General features: G+C 37.0%; 1 protein-coding gene across 7 annotated transcripts; it reads left to right on the top strand.

Moving 5' to 3' along the window:
- Positions 1–729: 729 nt before the first annotated feature.
- Positions 730–22,123, top strand: LOC129579500 (death-associated inhibitor of apoptosis 1). 7 transcript variants are annotated; one of them, XM_055469653.1, is made up of 2 exons: positions 730–2,042; positions 20,539–22,123. In XM_055469653.1, the coding sequence occupies exon 2, from the start codon at positions 20,603–20,605 to the stop codon at positions 21,878–21,880; it is 1,278 nt and encodes a 425-aa protein (XP_055325628.1). In that variant the 5' UTR covers positions 730–2,042; positions 20,539–20,602; the 3' UTR covers positions 21,881–22,123. The 7 variants fall into 7 exon arrangements, with proteins under 7 accessions (XP_055325628.1, XP_055325629.1, XP_055325624.1 ...); XM_055469654.1 differs by having other exon boundaries at positions 1,282–8,912; XM_055469649.1 differs by lacking the exon at positions 730–2,042 and adding an exon at positions 6,928–7,077.
- The last annotated feature ends 1,472 nt before the right edge of the window (positions 22,124–23,595 follow it).

The raw sequence follows: 23,595 nt of genomic DNA, 5'->3' as shown, positions 1-23,595 counted from the left end.
AATCATAAGTAAGTTTTGCGTTTGTTTTCTGTTCAAAATTGAATAGAATTGTTTTATTTTTCATTTCTATTTTAATTTCGGTTCGTTTCGGGATGAGAACTCACTGGATTGCTTGTTCACTGAGTGTTTTTTTTTGTTTTTTGTTTTTACATCTCAAAGCAAGAGAAATGTATGAGAGGAAACCAACGTTTGGGTGAAGGTATTTCTGAATGAATTCGGCGCACATATGTTTGGGAGTGCGGAAAAGAATTTAAAAATAAACTTCTGGTCCGAGATGTAACACACCACGCACAGAAAAAAAAGAACATCTAAGTGCATAGTTTCGATGCTTCGAGGAACTTTCATCAATCAATTTTGTGTGTTTACTTAACATCCAAAGCATTATATTTCTATTAACACATCCAGCTGGATAGTACCAGTTTTACGTGATGCCAACGGTGTTAATGAAGTGGATTGAAATGCAATTTGCGTCGAAGGCAATTGGAGAATCGAATGAGAGCATTCGATTGGTGTTCTGTTTTTTTTTTTCATTCCGTTTCAAATCACAATTGGCATCGGTTTTAACGGTATGGAAAAGGTGGAAACGATCGATTTGATTTTTCGAATACGGTTTATTTTCCTTTAAATTATCTATCGTTGTGTTGCGCTTTATCATTTTGTCTCTTTCTCGACTCAAAAATTCGATAGTGCAAGTCCTCGCGCATATATCGTTTGCCGGCTCAGAAAGGTGTGCTATGTGCAGTTGTGCACTCATTTCTAACTATCGTTTATTAGCGTATACACGTTGCGAATGCAGTTGTATTTTCCGTCAGTACAAACACATGACACACGTAATTTTTTTCCATTGCATTGGAAAGTGGTTACATTAGACGTGCCTATTCGCTATGTGTGTAGAAGAAAAGTCTCAGAGAGGGAGAGAGATAAAAATACTACACCGCTGCAGCAGCAGTGCAGAACTCAGGGAAAAAAAAAGCAAACGGCGTATAAAATTTATTTGGAGTTGTAACACAAACACATTCATAGGCACTCATACGAGCACAAAATCGCTATACAAATGGCAGCTGGGTATTGTTGTACCGCTCTCTGTGTCGTCGTAGTCATCGTCATCGTCGTCTCACTATATGCATCGAATGAAACGCAAGCAGACCAGGCAAGGCAAGGCAAGGTACATCCAATCTCCCGTGCTTTTCTCTATTCGATACCCAGTGTATACTGCGCTTATTTGTTTTGGTTTTTGTCGGCTATAGTAAAACGCAATACGTAGGCTTCCACACCATCAGTGCTGCTTTAATCGAGTTCGTATATGGTTTCGTTTTAGAAAAACTAAGCAACGAACGAATTCTCTCTTCTTCTTATTTTGATTTGAAAATTTCAATCGATCTGCACACAGAGACGGTGTTGCATGGACAAAGTGTGAGATTCGATATTATTTTAAGCTGGAAAAATTCTGTCTACGAACGGAACGTGTGGTAATTATCAAGTGGTTTCGAAAAATCGTTAAAGGATTCAAATTACCAGAAGCGGAAGAGAAAATTGGACAGAGAAATACAAAAAGAAAAACATTTGGAAGTGGTAAATCAATATCGGAACAATTAAAACCAATAAATCATCGAGTGAGACGAGTGTGACAATATATTTTTTCATTCACGAATTTGATTATCGGGGAACATTTTCAGAGCAGTTTTTCAACGTGTCCATTTGTTTTTTTTTTATCGATTTTTTATTGACATAGACATTTTACGTTTTACGATACAAACTCTAGTGGAGTGGTGCACACGTTTGAAAGTCACAACAATACATCATATTTTATTTTGTCGTTTTTTCCCTCGCGGTGTTGGTGTTTGTACGTTATAGATTAAACTATTTGATAACTATTCCATGTTGATAACATCGAGCTTTTGAACGAAACAAAACCGATCGGAGAGCGCATTTTGAGTTGCGAGTCAATATCCCGCGACACACATACACGCACATAACGAACAATTTGTGGTAACATTTACCGTTTGTTTACATCATTTTATGGACATAAGCAAATAATAATGGTAAGTTTTGTTGTTGTTTCTTTTATGGCTGGCACTGCAAATGTCGGCATATCCTTATGAATTTTTTAAAAACATGAATGATAAAAGATTTGTTCCCTAACGCCCCCAATCTATTACTGAGCCAAACAAAATCAATATTTACTTGATGAATATTTCAAGAAAGGAACACTTAACACGATTTGTTCGATTTATTGCGATGTAAACGTAAGCGAAGAACAAAAATTTGCAAGGCAAAGCGTTAGTCTTTTTTTTGGCTTTGCTTCACATGATTCTCTCTATTGAGCTGCATTTTTTAACGATTCAAACAAACAAAAAAACAAAAACACCTTACAATAGAGCTCGCAAATACATATAGCTCGAACAGCAATTCCGCCCACTTTGGCGAAAACATAAATCACTACAATTTCTTGCATTAGAATTTAAATTATTGGTGATCTCATAGCCAGCGATAAGCATCAACATCAGCATCAGCAGCAGCGCATCTATGTGTGTGTGTGTATATATAATTTTTTTCGCTTCAAATAATGCATAAATTGAAACGCATTACTGACTCTTTTCAAATATGTGAATCGGTTCCATTGAACGAACCGCACCAAACCCATTCAAACGAAATAACAAAAACATTTATTTGTCAAAATGGTCCGAAAAAAAAAATTTAAATTACAATCTGAAAATGAAATGCAGTATATTGCTTGACACAGTAATGAGATTTCATTTTGAAACGGGCAACTTCAAAAGGTCCATCTATTTCTACATATGGATTCTGACATACCATAATGTTGTTTTTCTCTCTTTTTCCAACTACGTTTCAGATTTTCAATTCAAATACACACATTCCAAACAAATAAAATGCAATGAATAGTAGACTATTTTAATAAGACTGGCTTGGGAGTAACATTGAAAATACAGAGAGAGAGAGAGAGAGAGAGAAAACCGTCCCTATTTGAATTGGAAAAAAAATATATGAATGAATGAGATAATCTTTCTCTGGCATTAGATTCAATACAACACACACACATACATTCATACTCTGTGCACACGTCAATTGGGAATAGTTCTAAAAAAAATGCGGTCTTACATCATCGTGTCATTCAGAAATTTTTTCCACTTTTTTTCTGGTTCGAAATGAACAAGAACAGAAGAAGAAGAAGAAGAAACAGCGAGAGGCGCAAGCGAAAGAGAGACGATGCAGAACAAACAATATGTGTGCGAGTGCAATGCATCGATGAAACCCAGAAAAACAGACAAAGACGCAACGAGGAAGCGAAATAGTATACGTTACAGCTCTGTATGTGTGTTCCGCCGCACCACTATTTTTGTTATGTTTTTGGTGTTACTTCGTTAACGAAGTTTTCCATAAAATTTCCAAAAACCCATTTCTCAATGCTCACATGGCATCTATTTCGAATGGCGCATACACATTGTTCGTTACACTCTAATGTGTACCATTCAGTTTGCTCATTTATTGCCGTTGCTGTTGCCGCTGCTGTTGCTGCCGTTACTGTCGATCAATGTGAATGTGTATTAAATGTGAGAGCATATCGAGTTGACTAATTAAAAGTTACTGCGCCATAGATGTTTGGCCCGTGACATCAACTAACTCGGCTACACATTCAAACTAAGAATGAACGGAAATTTTGAACGCAATCAAATGTTTTTTGATCAATGGAAATGACCCAATTTCAATGGTTGCCCTATACAATTTTTATCAATCAAGGATGTTGAACCAATTCCGAGGGACATGTCATTTTATTCGAGTAATTACGGTTCGTTCCTTAATTTCATTGACATACACTCATATCGACCGGACCGAAATGACCGATTTTCCCAAAGCACGTTCATACACATTTTATGAGTTACATTAATAAAACAGTCGACAACTATCATCACACAATTGTATTGGGCTTCTTTTCCAGATTTTTCGTTATGTGAGGGCGATATATCAGCTCATTTTTATTCCATCCATTTGTTGTACTGTGTTTTTTTTTCGGGTTTATTCTCCAGAAAATTTCATTCATAACGACACACATTCATGAAATGAATCCTAAACACATTGACGAATTTCCTGGGAAAAAAAAATAATTGTTTGAATGTCGTTAAAAAAAGAAGAAGCAGAACACAAATCTGTTGATCTTTACTACTCGTATGAATGGAAAATGAAGAGAGAAAACAAAGAGAAAAACATGAGCTGGAAAACTGAGAGCAGAACTTTTTTTTTCGTCAATTCTACATGGCTTGAGCATGCGGTACTATGTACTTGTGTATGTGCCGTTTAAATGGTTTAAAAATAAATGTTCAAATTACAAAATTGAATATAATTGCTTGAAAAAGTTAATAGGCTGCAGCAGCAGCAGCAGCAGCGGCAACGACGACGGCGACGACGACCGACAGCAACGACAGCCTAGAATTTAGAATTTAAATACGTTTGGCAAACGCTGTAAAATGAAACATGCAATTATTTTGGAATTTGAATAAAAGCCACACACTTTATATGCAAGTGCAAGCTATGTGAGCTCTCTGTCTTGCCGGCTCGATGGATCGCTTGAAGAAGTGAAACGCCATACTTTTCGTTATTGTTGTTGTTTCGTATAATTAAACGTCAATTTGAGAATGAGAGAAGTGAAAATTCCATTCGGAGATCGATTCCAGTAATTTGTGGTAACCGTTTGCTGTGTTCTCGCCGAACGATGCTGAACGGCAATTTAAGTTTTGTTATTTCTCTCACTTTGAAAAATATCTCAATTTTCTAATCATACAACAAACAATCGGCCATTAAAATCAAACTGGCTGAAAATTACAAGAATGCAGCACCCGATAAAAGTGCTTCAAGTAGAGAGAGAGAGAGAGAGCAGCAGTGGCAGCAAATGCAAAAAACGTATATAGTAGCAAAACGCATTGAACAAAATACGCAAAATAGAAGAACTAGGTGCCGAAACCATTTTTCAGTGTTGATTATGTAAGCGTGCAACGATCCAATGCATAAAATGGTCGATAATTACATTTAACACCGTGTACACATATATGGTCAATCGAATTGCAAAGTGTGCAAACTGCAATTCGTGCTCCGTGCAACGTGTGGCTGGCTGCCTGGCTAACTAACTGACTGTAAAAGACCCAGACGCACTAACACATACCGGCCTCCCCGATCAATTGTTGATTAGCTGCTGCGCCACAAATTGAATGTATCCGTGCACGCCAATCCGTTCTTATGACACCGAAAGCGATTTTGTTGTTTGCTTCTCAATTCAATGCAATCTTTTTTTTGCTGTTGCTTTTGTTCGTTTGCTATTATTTTGCTGCGCAAAGTAAATTCTCTATTCTGTCTCTCGGCCGTCCGATAAAAAGTTGTTGCTGCTGCTGTGGTTGCTGGTGCACATTGTGTCGTGCGACAATCAAGCGGAAAATATTGAAATTTTCTGCATTTTTGCAAAGGTCATTTGATTTACTTGACAAGTATGTTTGTACTCCTATGCAAGCACTTTGTCAATGGTATCATTGACGGTTGTTTTTAGTGGCATTAGAGAGAAGGGAACGTAGAGGCAAAAGAGAAACACCAACTGTGAGGTGGCAATTACCAAAACGTTCATCAACACATTCGGCACAATCACACACTGTTATATTTCCCACATATTTCTCTCTCTCGCTCTGAGTGCAATGGTGATTTGGTGTTTTTTCGGGGCTATAGTTCTTTCCTAACTATAGTTGCATTTTTTTTCTCATCATCTGACGATGGATTTGTCCTATCGGAAAATCGTTTTTTTTTTAACTTGTTCCCATGTTTTATGGGCTCATACTTATCATCAATTTTCCGAGTTTTTCTAGTGTTCGTTGTTATTCTTTAGATATTTTTTTCCCTTTTTCTGTTTACCTCTACCGACCGACCGACCGACAGACAGACAGAACGAACGAAACATGGCATTCATGAAAAATGAACAAACACCACTCATTGAGTAAATGGATCCATGAATAAGAACCGATTTTCAAAATTCTACGAATTTTAAGAAGTAAATCTGTGTGTCTTTTCGTTTTTCAACAACAACAAAAAACTAGAAGAAAAAGAAAAAACAACAACAACAACTAAGATTTGTTGAATGAAAAATCCACGGCCTTACGTTTTTTTTTATCGGATTGAGACTGCATCTAGACGGCGAAGAAAAAGAACGAATTGACGTATTTATGTCCTTTTTTTTAAACCCGAAAATAAGATTGTATGCATATCATAAATAAATAAAATATCGTTGTCGCCTTTTCTCATAACTTCAAGACGAGAGAGTGCGATCCAAAGCAAGAACTTTTTACGTAATTTCTGTTGAAATGTGTTCGTTTTTGTTCGAAGTTCTTTCTTTCTATCTTCATAGCCGGATGTAGTAATTCAAGCGCAGTAAACATAAACAATTCCCTTCATTTGTAAACGTCTTCCGTTGTCGTATATGGCTTTGCGCTTCATGTGTTACACATTTTGATGCCTCAAGCGCGTCATTCAAACAAAAACATATATACAAAACCAAATAGCCGAGATCGTCTTGGAAACGCAACTTTTGGAATATTCCGACAATCATGCAAACACATGCATTCTTTTCCACAGAACAACCGAATGATTCATACGGATTAATTTCAAACTCCATGCAAATTTAAGAATGAGCATGATGCGATTGAGTAGTTAGAAGAGCACGTCAAATTTGTTGTTTTTTTTTATAGAATTCGGGTATGACGAGCTTAACCTTGAAAATCGCTTAATAGCGATCATTGCGAAAATGGTAAAAAAAATAGTATACACACGCAGAGAGAGACGTTATGATGTCATCATTGTTTTGAATGATTTTGTACACATGGTATTGCGCGTCTTTCACGCGCTCCACACGGGATATACACAAAACAGAGCTGGCGATCCCGCAGTTGAGTTGTTTATCTGAAGAAAACAAGAAGTTCTCTTTATTTTGTTCCAGAAAAACGTGTAATTTTGAAAGGAAAAGTTTAAAAAGTTCCAAATTTAAAATACTTGGTGAATTGAACGTTGGGTAGCCCCTTCTTTATTGTAAGTGTCCTTTTTCTTTAAATTCAAATTAACAAAAGGAAAAATTCCATCCATAAATAAAGGACGATGAAGCAATGTGAAGGGAATGTATTTTGGAATACAACGAACCAAAACATGGAACCAAACATTATTCCCGGTTTCCTTCTTCATTTCGTTTGAATATTCGAAAAACAAATCCTTTTCATTCAATTTTAATAAAGTCGTTTTTTATTTCAAAGTTATGTTCCACATTCTGGGCTGAGTTGCGTATTTTTCTGTCAACTTTCTTCAGTTGTTGTTCGTCTGCTGGTCGGGAAGTGAAATGTGCAAACAAAATGGGTAGAGAATAAAAGAGACAGAAAAAAATACACGCAGCTGTTTCGATGTATAATGATATGCATTTAGATCACACATGGAAATATCCATAATATATTTGCTACTCGTTTTGTATAGAAACCAAGCTGGATTGCAGCGAAAATGGTTTTATTTTTGACGGAAAAAAAAATTGTCACTTCATTTTGAATACGTTGAATGGCGGTCGTCTGCGGGGCGAAACACGAAAATGCATTGGGTTCCATTTGTGAATGCATTGAAAATACGATGATGTCGCATTTTAAAAGAAATGCATCCTCTCTTCCTCTGGCTGAAGAGCCATTAACACAGCGCAAAATAAATGCGTTGTAAAATTACATTTAGAGTGGCTCGCCGAACGTCATCATCGTAACAATGTTCAAAGTTCAAGCATCGGATGGGTTTCCTTTCGATTCGATATTTTAAAAATGAACGGGCAAAAATAAATGCTCATCGAACAAAATCACAACAGCGGCTAAGTGTATTTCGGTTTGAAACTATGTTTCGAGAAATTTCGGCTTCATTTCCATTGAATTGCATTTCAGCTGTTCACCCTAATTCTCTTCACGCTATCCGAACCACACACAGTGAATGTCTTCTTTTGATGATGACAGCACGCGCGCACTCACTAACCGCCCGTAAAAAACGCGTGCAAACGAACGAGACGAAGCGATGAGCGCGAGCGTGAGAGAGAGAGAGAGAGAGAGAAAGCAATACGATGAGAGACAAGGCGCATGTGTAGCAAAAGTATCATACGAAAATTAATAATACAAACGGTGTTCGTGTTTGTGTGAGCGCTTGTTTACTGTTCTGAATTCTTACCGAACTGAGAATAGAGAGGAACTAAAAATACACACACACACATGTATATTCTAGCTATTGTTCTCTCCATGTCGCATGTTTTGTGTTGTTCCTGTTTATTAGAGAGTTTCGGTCGTGAAATACGAAAGCATTAGAAGCACGCATTTAACCTTTTACGACGAAATTTTTTTCGTTCCATAGTACCAAAAAACCGAAGAGTGAGAGAGAGAGAGAGAGAGAGAAAATAAAACAAACTTGAGTGCGTCGCGTGAATCGGTAACTTTTTGAAGAAATTTTTTTTATCTGAAAAACAAATATAACCGAAACCGCAGTAAAAGTAATTCCTCTTTTTTTTCTGCTGTTGCAAAATAAAGTAAATACTCAGTTCAAGATAAGATTCGATTAGTTTGCGGAAATAGACCATTCAATTCAGAAAAAAATTAAAAGAAGCCGACGTTCTGTTGTGACGTTTTTCATTATCAACAGTCGATTTCGATAAGCGTTTGGGCTTTTTACAACTTTATCAAATAACTGGAGAATATTTTTTTTCACTCTGCGTGACTTCACTTATAACTCATCCGTTGTGGACGTCTGTGTGATTTTTTTTAAATGTCCGTACATAAGGTCAAGAAAAAAATATTGACCACTTGAACATTTTGATGATTGAAGTATTGTGTTCTTCGGCTGAACCGAAAAGAAAACAGGTAATTTAGAACTGATTTTTTTTTGTCTTGCCATGCAAATTTGCCGACCAAAACCAATCACAAAATGTGATCATTTTGCTGAAAATTTCGAACAATCTCTTTTTCATTCCGTTTCATACATCGTGTTTTTTTTCTCGTTATTTGTTCCTTTTTTGTTGTTTCAAATTGTTTGTCTACGAGCGCATTTTTGGAGTTTCGCTGTATGATTGCGTGTGTTTGTTCGTTTGCATCTTCAATTGTGCTTGTTCGCTTGAAATTTTATTATTTCCGTTTTGTGCATTTTTATGTGAGTAATGATGGAAAAATATACGACTTCATTGTCTGCTCCCCCCCCCCGTTTTTTTTTCTTCTTTTAATTGTTCGACGCTTTCGACATTGCCATTACTACGGGATACGTGAAGCGAATAAAATATCGCTTCGTAGTATTCGTATACTATAGTATATACATAAATATTGACTGTACGTCACAGCCGTTGTAGCCGTTGTGTGTTGGATGTGTATAGCCGGATCGTATAGTGTGTAATGTTGTCGTAAGCGCAAAGCGAGACTACAGTCAAGAGTGTAAAGCGGTATGGCTCTCTTTTGAACGTATGCAAGGAATGAAGCGAAACAGATGACAGTGTGTTTGTGTAAAAATGGCAGCCATAATGGTTTTCATTGAATAAATCGATAAAGTGTTGGCCTTTATACTCTGTTCGTTGGCTGGTTCTCAGTTTTGTTGTGAGTGAGCGAGTGTCTCCATACAAAATTCTCGATTCGACGTTAATCGAAAGAAAACAACAAAAAAAAAACACACACACGGCCAACAGCAACAAAAATTTCGCAAATTAACCATTTTCGGAACTGTATGAGGAGAAGAGCACATTTTAACGATCTCGTTTAACGTTAGTTTTGCAAAATACATCAGCGAAGAGCAGATGTTCAGAAAAGTAGTTTACGTGAACCATTTGATAGCATTTTTGTGAGTTTGTGCAACGGAAAGAGTGTGTTGTTTACAATCAACCAAAAAATAATTTCATTTTGTGTAAGTGTTTTCAATTTTCAACTCTATTTGCCAAACGAATTTTCAGCAAATCAATGTCATTCGATTGATTTGAATTTTGATCATGTTTTTGTTTTGTTTTGTTTTTCTTTGTAAATTCGATGAATATTGAAATTTAAAATGGAATGTATCGAACCACACACACACACACACACACAATGTGCAAATCTGTGTATTGTCGAAAAATAAAATCCATCGCAAATTGAACCAAATTATTATTTGGCGTGTCGTTGTTAAATTCAATTTGCTATTTTGTTTCCAGTCGTCGCCATATTTCTTTTTTTCTTTTCTCTCTCGTCTTTTGTTCACTTTGCCATTTCAGTTTGAATTGAGGTTTTTATACATGCAAAAGTCACACAGTACAAACCAGAGAGTTTGCAAAATATAACCTCTATACTATGGAACGGTTGTACAACATACAAGCGAAACTTTCTCACAATCTATGAAGTGTGTCGAAAGCGCGACGTAGCGTCGATTCCCATATTCGAAAAATGTTAATATATATTTAGTTTGGCATTGTGTTTTTGTTATTCGCATAAATGGAATCCAACGACGAAAAAAAAAACAACCAGCACCGCACTTGTGTGTGTACGCACACAAATCTCATGGGGCTCGCGCTGCCGCGCTTCCAAACGCAAATGGTCGGTCGGCTGTCTTTTTCGTCGTCGTTGTTGTTGCTGTTTTCGTTTTAAGTTTCTAAATTGAGAGCGAGATAGAGCGAATGAAAACAGCACAAGCCACAACACAGCGCGCCGAAGGCATAAACTACTTTTAGCTTACGCTTGAAGTTGATTGCAGAACGATTCAGTTGAATTTTTTTGTCTCGTGTTGTTGAATTGGGCGGTTTCCTGCTAAAAATATTGGCATTTGCTGCAAAACGCGGCTATGCCTTTGTCTCTCACCTCAACCGAAAAAAAAAAACAACAACAACAACAACACACCAACCGAATTCGTAGCGAAGTTAATTATAAGTAATTTCGGCAAGTCATTTGGGTATTTGCACAATCCATATAACGGAGGTCATTTTTCTCTTTTGTCTCCACTTGCTGCGTGTGCATGCGTTGTGTGTGTGCAATACTCGTTGGTGTTTCTTTTTTGTCAACCATTTCGTGCAGACGACATCAATTTTCATGGCAGTTTTTATTACGCCCTGGGTCCTTAAAATATCATTCAGTTAGCGAGTGCAAAGACTACCAGAAATACACAGCGCATACCCAGACTGACGCATAAAATACAATATAAAATATGTAACCGTCGCCAAGATGTATTCTATCCCTCCATTGAAAAGAACGAAAATGAACAGTCTGTGTGTGACTGACTTAGTCATGTATATTTATGGAGAAGTATTGTGCATTTTCTGTTTACATTTTGCCTTAAGTAATCAATTGAGGCAATGTTTTCAAGTCAGAGTTTCATTTGTTTATTCTTGTTTGTTATATATTTTTTTCATTACCGTTTCTCCCTGTCTCAGTTCCAAGAGAATCTCACTGAAACTGCTTGCGAATGAATAATTTGTTTGTGATGCATTTTTTCATCTGTATCAGTCAAATCAAATTCCAAAAATTATCACACGCACAACGATTTGAATGGCCAAATGTCCGAAATGATTTATCACAGCAATTTTGCTGCTACTGTGATTTTTGATTGCGCTATCGATTCGATTGGTTCAGATTTAATGCCCGTTTGGAAGCCTGTTTCCAGAGACGGATTCGTTTTGTAACCAGAAGTACGAAGCAAACAGAAAATAAATGTGTATATGGTTTTTAAACTTATTTATCTTTTCCATGACACTTACATAAATGCGTTCATATTTGTCGAATGTCTCATACGCCGTGGGTTTCATTCATTTTTTTAGTCGTCGCTTTTAATACTCACTGAGATTTGTGTATTTTTTTTTACAACAACATTGCTCTTGTGAATTGCTTTTTTTCTCTCTCTCTCTGTCTCTGTCTTTCTCTTTGCCGTTCAAGTGTGTCCCCAAACCGAATGGGAAATATCCAACAGTACAAACAGCACACAAATTGCCAAAGACCGTTTTCTTTCTATGTGACTTAACATATTCGCTGCGAACATATATGCGTACGTGTAGTATAGTAATGCGAATGAGCTTGTGTATGTGTGGAGAAGTGTATGGATATGTGTACGAGTGTTTGTATGAGAAGAGCACAGCATAAACGCATTGTGTATGTTTATTGCCTGACTGCATTCCATTCCCAGACCAGAAACTTTCTCACAAAAGGTACAGAGCAAACGAAGCGGTACAAAGACGAAGGCCGCTCTTATATTTCATTCATCGTGTTTTATGCTGCCGTTGTTGATGCCGTTGATGTTGTGCTGTGCTGTGCTGTGTGTTATTCGAGCCGAGAGATGATGCTGTGTGCGGCTCACTGTGAAGGACCAACATTGGATCTTCACGAGCTCGTACTCAAGAGATATGAACACTGATCAAAATACAACAACCAAAGTCTATGTGAAACGAACGAACGAAGTAACATCAACAACAACAACAACAACAACGGCGGCATCAGCAGCATCAGCATCAGAAGAACAAGCAGTCACATTCACATACGATGTGCTTGTATACCACACTCACTCAAAATGCTTTATATACAAAGATCTACATCAAACATTCCATTAAGAGTTCAATTTTCATGATGCTATTGATGTGTAATGACGATACGGAATGATGCTGTTGATGATTCCGGCGATGATCGTGGAATGTCTGTAATGATACTTGCTTTGGTTTATGTATTCTTCATTATATTGTTCTCTTACACGGGTTTTTTTCCTTTCAGTCCAAGTCCCGAGATGAGCTTCAGAAATAAAATTCCTCTATACGAGATGATGATGATGATGATAATGATGACGATGTTTTCAAGCATCAACAGCAACGATATAATATGTCTAAGCGTGAGTGAAGTGAGTGATTCAGCTCGGTCCGTGTGAATAGGCCCTATTACCAATGCGCGCATACTTTTCTTTGGATTGGACATCCAATGCTTAATATAAGAAAATATGCGGCTCGGACTTGGACTAGCTGCATCAATAACATTAATAACAACAACTGCATTCATCTATATTTCAAATTGGTTTTCTGAGCGACTAAGAGTCTTATTTTTATGTGCACATATTGATTTTGAAATGCACATTCCACACACGCCATAGAAATACATACGGCGCGTGCATTTGAACACTTAACTGCTGCATAATGCCATTGGCTGCGGCATACTGGAGCGAAATGTAGGCGAACGAATGAGTTGAGAGTAAATGAGCTCAATCGGATCGTTTAAATAATCAATTTAATGTAGGAGAAAGGCTTAAAATTGCGCGCATCGGGAACACACAAACGTCTAAAAATGTGCAGTTTGTTTTTTGAGGCCCGTGCGTGGATGTTGATGTGGATGTGCATGTGAATACGATCGCCAATGGGATTTTGTTGACCAAACATATTCTCACTGCTGCAATTTAATACTCTGCCATATTGAGTTTGAGTTCACTGAAGTTCGATGTCGTTCGGCTTTTTGAACGCTCCGCTAAAAACCGTCTCTTTCTCTCTTGCTCGCTCGAACGTGGCTTGCATTACGATGATTGTCATTAACTCAAATCGAATAGAATACATTTTTCCCCGATTTTTTGAAAATGTTCTGGAAATATAATCTTGAAGCTCTGAAGAGAAAAGCCAAATTTATCTGGGTATTTAAATCGCTTTGGATCACCTTTTCGAACAAAAATTGAGCAACTATTGGTTGTTGCCATACGGCAACTGTAGTTCGATTAGTGTTAAAAATCGAAACGCCACACTATGTATCATTCTTCTGTTCAGAGTCGTGATTTTCAGAACATTTTGGTAATCGTACACGGTCGTCATGAGAGCATGCCATTTTTCACACGAATCCACTCAACACGGTGTGCGTCGTCTATATACATGGTATATGCATGCATTTGGCCAAGGGATTCCAGTTATGCTTTCAAGTCACACAGAGCCAACGTACAAAGCCGATGTGCTGTTTTATTTTTGTGTTTCACTCGAAAAACAGGCAACTTTCGAAATATACATATATAAAACACTTGAGATGCAATCACACATACACAATACGAGAGCGCATTCCAATCGCGCTGTGCCGATTCGGACGTTGCCACATTTCGAAAATAAAGCTCTCTCATAAACTATGAAACTGTCCAGGCAAGCAAAAAAAAATAAAATAAAAATAAAAAAAATAAAAATGAAAATAACAACAAAAAGTGATGCAAACGAGTGCAACGGCAAGGAAAATGCATTCGCATCTTGATGCTGCTGGCTGGCTGGCTGGCTGGCTAACTTCGGCTGAAAGCGATTCAATAGGAAAACCACACACATACCGTATCGTCGTTATACCGGCATCGAAAAGTCAACGATGCATTAATATTTCTTGCGCACTTCAATGGCATTGTTGTTGGTTGGCATCGTTTTTTTTCTTCTGCTTTTTCCGCTTTTTTTACAACGATTAGAGCTCCTTTTTTATGCAGCCAATACTCTGTTGTTGGTACGGTGTTCATGTGAGTGTGTGTGCTGCTTCGGTGAGGAAAACAAAGCGAAAAAATGTAATAATCATGAAAACACAGAGAGGAGAAAAAAAAAGGTTTTTCACTTCTTAGAAGATGCGACACATACATACAGACCGTGTTGTGGCATGGATGGCTGGCTCATACGGCTTATACACAGTGCATTTATTCTTTCAATGGCAATGGAAATAGGCGGCTGCTCATATCTCGGCTCGCTCTTCTTCAGGCGAATGCACATAATATTTTGTGTACAGAAAATAAAAACAACACCATACCATACCGAAGAGAACACAGATGAGAGGATGGAAAAAAATAAAGTGAAGAAGAAAAACACATACCAAGCGATGGAATCAATGTTCAGTGCACATTTTCTTGTCTCGATATTGTTTGTGATGAGTCTGTGAATGCACCGCACTCGTTACACAAGTTTCTGAGATCTTTTCTCGCCCACTTAATCATTATTATGCACACACAAGCACACACACACACACAGCCTCCATTTTTCTGTGGAAGTCTCTTGCCAGGAACAACAAGAGAGCCGATGGTATGCGATGCCTTGGCCAAATGTACATCTCTTGCACATTGAAAAATTAAACCATTGCTTTTTTTTCGTCGTCGTCGTCGTCGTCTCCAACCATCTCACATTGCATTTTATGCTCCTGTGAGGTTCTATATGCTATGGGTACTTTCAGAAATAAAAATAATGAAAAAAAAAATAACAAGAAAGAAAGAAAGCAAGCAATAATGACAACAACAGCGAGAAGAAGAATCTCTGCATTCAAAAACTGCATTTGCGTCGCTTGCATTGCGTTGTTTTCTTGCCTTCTTTTATTATTATTACGTTTTCTTCTTCGTTGAGTTTTCAATGTTTGAATTTCAAGTACGTTTCATACTTGCCGCGCGACAACTTTACACAATACATAAAATTCGCCTTAAAACGGTGTGTGAATGCACACCGAGTTGAGCATAATCTGCGGATACTCTGCTATTGGGACAAAGACAAAAAGAAAAACCCTTGGTTCCCATAAAACAAAATTTTGACGACTTTTACGACAACAACGCGAGAGAGAGAGAGAGAGAGAGAGAGAGAGAGAGAGAGAGAGAGAGAGAGAGAGAGAGAGGAAGAGTGAGAGAACAAAGGCAGTCGTAAAAAATTCGATTTGCTTCAATTATCCGAAGAAGACATAAACATAGAGAAGTGAAAAAAAGAAGTGCGCAATGGTCTAAGCGTTAAATAAACAACCAAATATATATTATATATATACATATATATGTATATATATCTAAACAAGTGGCGCTGTTATAACAACAATACCACCGACGACGAAAAGTAATAAAGTTTCGTTTCAATTTACTCTAGTGAAAGAGAAAAAAACGCATTTCAAAGAGAAACAGAGGGAAAAAAGATGCTTCGATGTATGACGAACAACAAGATTGACCAGTCATAAAAATATGGATACTTGAAATGATCAACAAAACAACGTCTTCTCTCGAAAAGAAAAAAAATCTTTCTCACACACTGTAAACATTCTATCGGCTCTGAACCACATTCCAAAGTAAGGGGGCAGTTAAAAAATAAAAACAAAAATTCCTTGGGAACCACTAGACGAGAAAAAAAATATCGAAATGATTATGATCATTGATTGAATCGCTGTTAATCGGTTTTCCATGTGCTCACTGCGTAGCGCGTAGATCGAACCCAAGGGCCTTGCTCTCAATGTGTGAAAACATCATATGTAAATGCATGAAAATTCATTTTTTCTGTGGAATTTCGAAGCATCCAAGAAAGATTGAGCGAGAGAGAAACAACAACAACAACAACAACAACGGCAACATAAATTCCAAACGTGAATTTCACACAAAAAAGTGAAGTGTTTGGTCTATAGCATTAGATATTAAATTCGTGTACCTACTATAATCAACATTCCAATGTGTCGTTTTTTTCCTCTCTCTCTCTCTCTCTCTCTCTCTCTCTCTCTCTCTCTCTCTCTTCTCTTGAATCGTACTGCATGTATTTCGTGCTCAGCGTTCGATTTCAATGGATTGTAAATGGCTGGGTTTGTCTATGCGCATAAAGCTTTGGCTTTTTTTGGTTGTTTTGTTTAACGGCACATACCGCAGCTCAGCAGCATTCGGCATTTACCTTTGAATCACACATACAGTCACACACAATCCGATGGCGATATGTGAGAAAATCTTAGTTTACACCATTCGGAATCGAAGAACCGAGATATCGAATACAGAGAAATCGAAAATAATGAGGAAATAGTTTCACAGAAGTCGCCATACAATTCAGCCGGATTGGACTGTTTTGTTGTTGTCGTTTTTTGTTGTTGTTGCCTGTCAAACACACATTCAATCGCTTTCAATCGCTAGTACGAATCATGCCAATTACCACACACCATCATTACGATCATTGCACTCTCAACAATTGCTGTTCGTCCGAAAAAGTTGCACATTTTCCTACTTGAAAAGTTCCGACTTCAAAAGAAATACACACACACACTTTCACACGGAGGGAAATTGAAATAATGCGGTACTCTTGCAGTTATCTTCAGAATTTCTTAAAAATAATATTACACCCGAAAAATTTCTTAACTAATCTGCCTGAGAGAGTTTAGTTGTTAATTCGTTCTTATTCCTCCTCTTTCTAATTTCTTTTTTTTGTGTCTTCTTCTTCTTCTTCTTTTTCTTTTTTGGGCTTGTTAGTTTTCTTGATTCCGACGAAATTCGAGTGAAATTGTTACATTAATGATTATTATTGTTATTCCACATTCCAATCAGCAACTATCTCTTTCTATTTTACCTGTATGAAAAATCGGCTCTCAAGTATTTCGATGAAAGAGAAAGAAGAAAAAAATGAACGAGAATGCCTATGTTGAATATGATGCGCATGTTAAATCGAGAGAAAAAAAATAATACCAAGCCAAACACCAAACGTGAGACTCGAAAGAGCAGCGAGAGACCATAGACGAGAGATGAAAAGCGAGAGAGAGAGAGAGAGAGAGAGAGTAAAATAAATCTAAGATCTAGACCTACGACCATTATGAGCTGATCGGTCGGATTTCGTTCTTTTAGCCTCAATCTATTGTCTCGATGATCATCTCTCTCTCTCTCTCTGTGCGTACATATTTTCATTTATGTTTTGGGCTGAAATAAAACAACTCCGCATTCTTTCATCTATTTTTTTTTAAATGATTCTCTGGAATTTCGTCTATTGTGTTATGACATGCATTTTTCCGGAAAAAAAAATATGCCGAGAACCACATCTCCATCGAGTTCATTGTCAATTATGCTCAGCATCTATCTATACATACAGAATATATAGAAATGTGTTTTCTTGTGGTGTTGACCCTGAAAAATAATGAAAATCTATCGAAAAATATTCAATTCGTTTGAACTCAGTGAATGTGGACCAGGATGATTTATCCTTAAAAAAAATCATTTTTAAACAGAATCCTTTTGAAGAGGATGAAAACAATGCGTTTATTTATTGATTTCGGCAAAATGAAGAAATCACAAAAAACCCAAACATTTCTGTCTTATTCATCCAACGCGGAAAAGTTCAAATGGTAATGGACGTGCATTTTGACACGGCTTCAAGATGCAAACTATTTTTCATCGAACGTGGCTTTCTGTGTGTGCCATTTTGCACGTTATCATTCGTTGTATAAAAAATCAACAGGGAATGCCTAAAACTGCTCCATGTTATTCATTTCAACGGAATTCCATTCCATAATAAACGAACTTGAAGAAAAAAAGAATGCTCAAACATATACGCACACATACAGATCGAAATAGACACTCACACACCAAAATCCAAAGGCCAAAGTATGAACCGAAATAAAGCAGATTACATGCTTACAGCTAAAAAGAGACGAAAAATGAACGAAAAAACGACCGAAAATGCATTCGTAGAAGGCTCCGAACGCCAAAGAATGAACCGATGAAAGAATATGTGAAACGAAATTCCAACGGCTCTAAGTGTGTGCCACACAAACAAAACGATCCCATACGGAAAAGATGAAAAGCAAATTGAAGAGACACTGGCACTGAACGCCAAGAGAGAGCTCAAAGAATGTTTCAGCTCGGTCGATTGAATCAGTTGTTGTTTACAGCTACATTCACTAACATGCATTTATAGCAGCGAGAGAACTCTCCCTCATTCTACTGTAGTTTCAAACCAAAACTGATCTCAATCGTTCGAAGTTCGTGTCTTGTGTGACTTGAGAGTCGAAGTTTAATTCACTGCGGAATTTAAGAAAAAAAATAATTAAAAATTAAATGAACAGAAAAACGAGAGCAGAACATTTTTTTGTGATTCATCTGAATTGAAGAAGTTGCAATCCATTGGAATAAAGGAATAAAATTGCAAATCGACGATCTCAGTGAAATTTTCAAGTTTCTTAAATTGTAAGTATCCGGATGGATCGACCTGATTGCACTTTGTGTGTCTCTATCTCTCTCTGTCTCTCCGTGTGTGTGGATTTAAAATGGTTCAAAAGTTGAGAAAAAAGAAGAAGAAGAAGAAGAAGAAGAAGAAGAAGAAGAAGAAGAAGAAGAAGAAGAAGAAGATTATCATTATTATTAGTCAGTGCCTATGCAAAAACATCTGCCGCCAGTAAGGGCATGTGCTGCCTCGCATTACAGTTAACAATGTGTTGAATTTTTTCGTTTTTCGTTTCGTTTAGTTGCATATTTAAGTTTCGGGTTCTTTTCTTATTTTATTTTATTTTTTCGGTATTTTGATTCTTTTATTCCCGAAAATCGATTTATAAGATATATCAGCTGCCGGGGCAGCAGCTGCTGTCGTTGCCATCTGTCGTCGCATGATCTGGGCATGCGTTCAAAACGCATAAAAAATTTACTTGAATTATACGACAGCAGACTGCATCGATTTTTATTCTATTTTTCTGTTTCATTTTTCGTTTCAATGGCAATTTAGAACATTTAGCCCAAAGTCTAATGGCATTTCCGAATGTTTCATGCGTTCAGTCTGAACTCAACTTATCTTATCATCAGACGCACAAGCATAGTTCAGTTTTCCACACAATTATCATCGTTTTGTGGTGTTAACATGTTTTATAAATTCGTATAAAATACTTGCGACACAAATTCCATGAAATTATCGCATCGTTTCTCCTAAGTTTGCCCGTTAATCACCCAATACATCGACTTGAATAGTCCGGTTTTATTTTTGAATACGTTTAGTTGAAATCGAATTACAATTGTTTAAACAGTTTGACAGCCCTAACGAAATTTATATAAAAATAGCTGCATATTTGAATCAAACATACAAGTTAGTATATGCGGTTGAACAAGTATTATTTTATTCGAAATTGTCTAAACTTTCGAGTGATTGTTGTATAAATTGGAATTATGTGACGCAACTAAACGAAACGAAGAGAAGCAAAAAAAAACACACACAAACAGTTTGATTGTGTATATTGGATGCGGGAATACAATCACATACACACTCGTCGCCACTTACATTATTATTATCAGGGTTGATTGTATTGAGTCGCTTCTGTTGCAACTGTCATTGTGTGATAATTTACACAGCTTTGTTCAACCGTCAAAAACTGAAGCACTCTCCCTCACAAGCGATCAACGTAGCTTGTGTGTTTAGACTGGCCGTACACATTATCGCATCGTGCACACTATCGAGCGCTGTGTGTGTTTCAGTCACATATCGTCTCTGCTCCACATTGGCTTTCTATACTTGGTATTCATTTGCATTCGTGTATACGTGACATTGTTTCCATTGCTCTTTATTGTTGGTTCGTTTTTATTTTCCTGTTTTTATCACGATTTCCAACGAACAATTACTTTAGTCGAAACAATATGTTACATTAGCATATTCCTTTGTTGTGCGTTACTTTGATTCGTGCATTCAGTACGAAGTTTGATTGACAAACACTCACACTCGCCCATACATAGTTCTACACACACACACACAAAGTGTCTATTGAAAATTTCTCTAGTTTCCGTTTTCAATTTTATACTTATCAGTGTTTTTCGTTTGCATTGTTTTATTTACAGATCGATAATAATCAACCGTTTGACTCGTTTTGCTTGATTGGATCTCATTCGAACAGCAATCACGATGAAGGTTTTAGTGCCCAATACAACTAATTCGTATTTCCCAAAATTTCAAACGTCGAGAAAAGACGGCGATGAAGTTGACAATCGAACTACTGAATCAATGAAGGATACTCCAAATATATCAACGTCACCACCTGTATCACCGAATACACCGATCATAACAAATAATCAAACAAGCGCAAGCACAACCAGCATCCAAATGTCGACCAATGATTTGAGCCGCGAAGAAAACCGATTTAAAACATTCGACGCCAGTTGGCCACACACATTCATCAGTCCACGCGTTCTTGCCAAAACTGGCTTCTACTACATTGGCCCACACGATCAAGTCCGATGCTATTTCTGCAAAGTCGAAGTGAGCAGCTGGGAAAATGGTGACAATGAAGTGAATGAACACAGTCGCTGGTCACCAAACTGTCCATTGCTGAAGCGTCGCGATACATCAAATGTGCCACTTGATCCAGTATCGGAATTGGACCAATTGTTGCCACCCGTTAGCTACGATGTATGTGGCACATATGGTATTGATCGACGACAGGGTGCCTACACCGAAACCCCATTCTCACCATCGTCAAGTGGCAGTGACATCGTTGAAAATATCAACACAAATTCAAATTCAACCACCGTTGAACGTGAAACACAAACGCTTAAACATCCCGATTTCCCCGAATTTGCCATCGAAACTGCACGCTTGCGATCGTTCGACGAATGGCCGAAAACAATGAAACAGAAGCCCAAACAACTCAGCGATGCCGGCTTTTTTTATACACAAAAAGGTGACCGTGTAATTTGCTTCAGTTGTGGCGGTGGTTTGCGCGATTGGGACGAACAAGATGATCCATGGGAACAGCACGCATTGTGGTACAGCAAATGTGATTATCTGCGATTGGTCAAAGGTCCCGAATACATTGAAGCGGTGAAAGCAAAGTTCGCTCAAGCCCAAAATGAAGAGCAAACCAACGGCGGTTTATCGTCATCGTCACAAGAATCGGTTGCATCATCGTGCAGCAGCGGTAGTAGCAGTGGTAGTTCATCGGCATCATCGACACCAGTTAATTCGCAAATGTGCAGCGGCGCCAGCGGCGATAAAGACGAACAAAATCCCGACAATAAACTATGCGAATCGAGACTATGCAAGATTTGCTATTCAAGCGAATATAACACCGCATTTTTCCCATGCGGCCATGTGATTGCCTGCACAAAATGCGCCTCATCCGTAACCAAATGTCCGTTGTGTCGAAAGCCGTTCGAACGTGTGATGAGAGTGTTTTTCTCTTAGGCAGAACAAACCAAAAAATTTAAAAATTTATATAAAATGTGAATTTTTTTTTCAACCCTAATTTTTTGATACTTTTAAAAAATTGATTTTTTTTTTCTTTCTTAAATTAAGGTTAAGAAATGAAGATGAATTTAAAACGACATAACATAAAAAGCTATTAAGTAATAAACATTAATGTTAAGACAACAAAAATTACACTTGTACAGCAATCAATAATAAAAAAAGGAATAATTTTTTGTGAAATTCTTTATTTTTTTTTCTTTATTTTTTTTTCTATTTGAGAATCCTTAAGAGTAAATTTTCAAAGAAGCATTCTTTTCGATTCTTTTGCTTACAAACTCTTGATGTTGCACATCAACTAAAATGGCGCTTAATTCGATTAAAAAAAAATCAAACAAAACTAAAAAAAACTTTCTTTTAAATTAGCTTATACAAGTATTTAAACAAAACAAAAAAGGAAAGATGAACATACATCACAATATAGAATTTAAGTGACCACATGCATTTACACATAATTTATTTATGTCGGAAAGAGGAAAAAAAAAATCAGTAAAATGGATAAAGATTTATGGTATTACAAACGAAGCTTGTGATCATTTTAATTTCGAAGTAGAATAAAAAAAACCATTTTTTTTTGCTTCAATTATGACTTTCGAACACGTCATTTATGAGATTTATTTTTTTTTAAATCCAATTTCTTGGAACCTAATAAATAATAATCCCAACTAGTTTGTCATCAGCACCGCGATAGCACTGACTAATAAAACCGATCATTATTTACCAATGGCGCCGCATTCTATAAACATTTGTTTTTTTTTCTCTCTCGCTCATTCGAGCCAATACCAAAATTGGTAGCAATGAAAATTTAATGATTACAATGCTATCGCGACCGGGCAAAAACATGATGATCGTTAGTCAGCCGGAAAAAAAAATATTGGTCATTACTGGAAAATTTTCAGAGAAAAAATTGAGTCTGCTTAAGTCAACAGGACAAATCATGAACGGTTCAACCAGAATTATATACACAAACACGAAATAACAAAACCGTAACAAATGTAACAACCATGAATGCTGACATCATGTTTATCAAAGTCATAGCGCTACAATATGCAATTTCAAAGAATGAAGAAATTTGAGAGAGAGAGAGAGAGAGAGAGAGAGAAAAAAAGAAAACGAAACATAAAACCGTATTCAATAATGCTATGTATTTTTGTAATCCAAAAATCATTTTAATAAAGAACAACAAAAAAATGTATTTAAAACGATTCGTCTTTTAATTTCGAAGAAAAAAATGAACGAAATGAGTGCTTTTTTCAGAGAAAGTGCAATGTTGTCATCAATTCTATATGTGTACACACTACTTTTGGTAAGAATGACGCCGTTTTTCTTTCAGCTTAGAAAACATTTGCAAATGATGATGTAATCCATTGAATGAGCGCTGGGTAATTGCGGCGCACTTTAGACGCCAGTGGATGGCCACGCCGTGGGCAGAATCAAGTAATTTTGCAATGTGAAGGTTTTTGATGTCGAATCACGTCCACCATATGGAATGATTTCTGTCCGCCCAAATAGAAAATAGATCAATGTATCTTTGGTCTGTGATCGCATTCAATTTTTCTTTGTTGAAAATGAAACCATATCAACCGTTCAAATCAAAATACGCAACGCAATCGGCTCATATCAGATGATATTGATATAATTACCATATTGTTTAT

The sequence above is a fragment of the Sitodiplosis mosellana genome, unplaced genomic scaffold (genome assembly GCF_009176505.1).
Source record: "Sitodiplosis mosellana isolate CC-2019 unplaced genomic scaffold, AAFC_SMos_1.0 Smas_scaffold_6226, whole genome shotgun sequence".
Lineage (NCBI taxonomy): Eukaryota > Metazoa > Arthropoda > Insecta > Diptera > Cecidomyiidae > Sitodiplosis > Sitodiplosis mosellana.
Note: the sequence above shows the minus strand (reverse complement) of the source record. Positions and strands in the feature narration are given on the sequence as shown.

Coding starts and splice junctions, on each gene's coding strand:
- LOC129579500 (XM_055469653.1), top strand. CDS start 20,603: ATGAAGGTTTTAGTGCCCAATACAACTAATTCGTATTTCCCAAAATTT.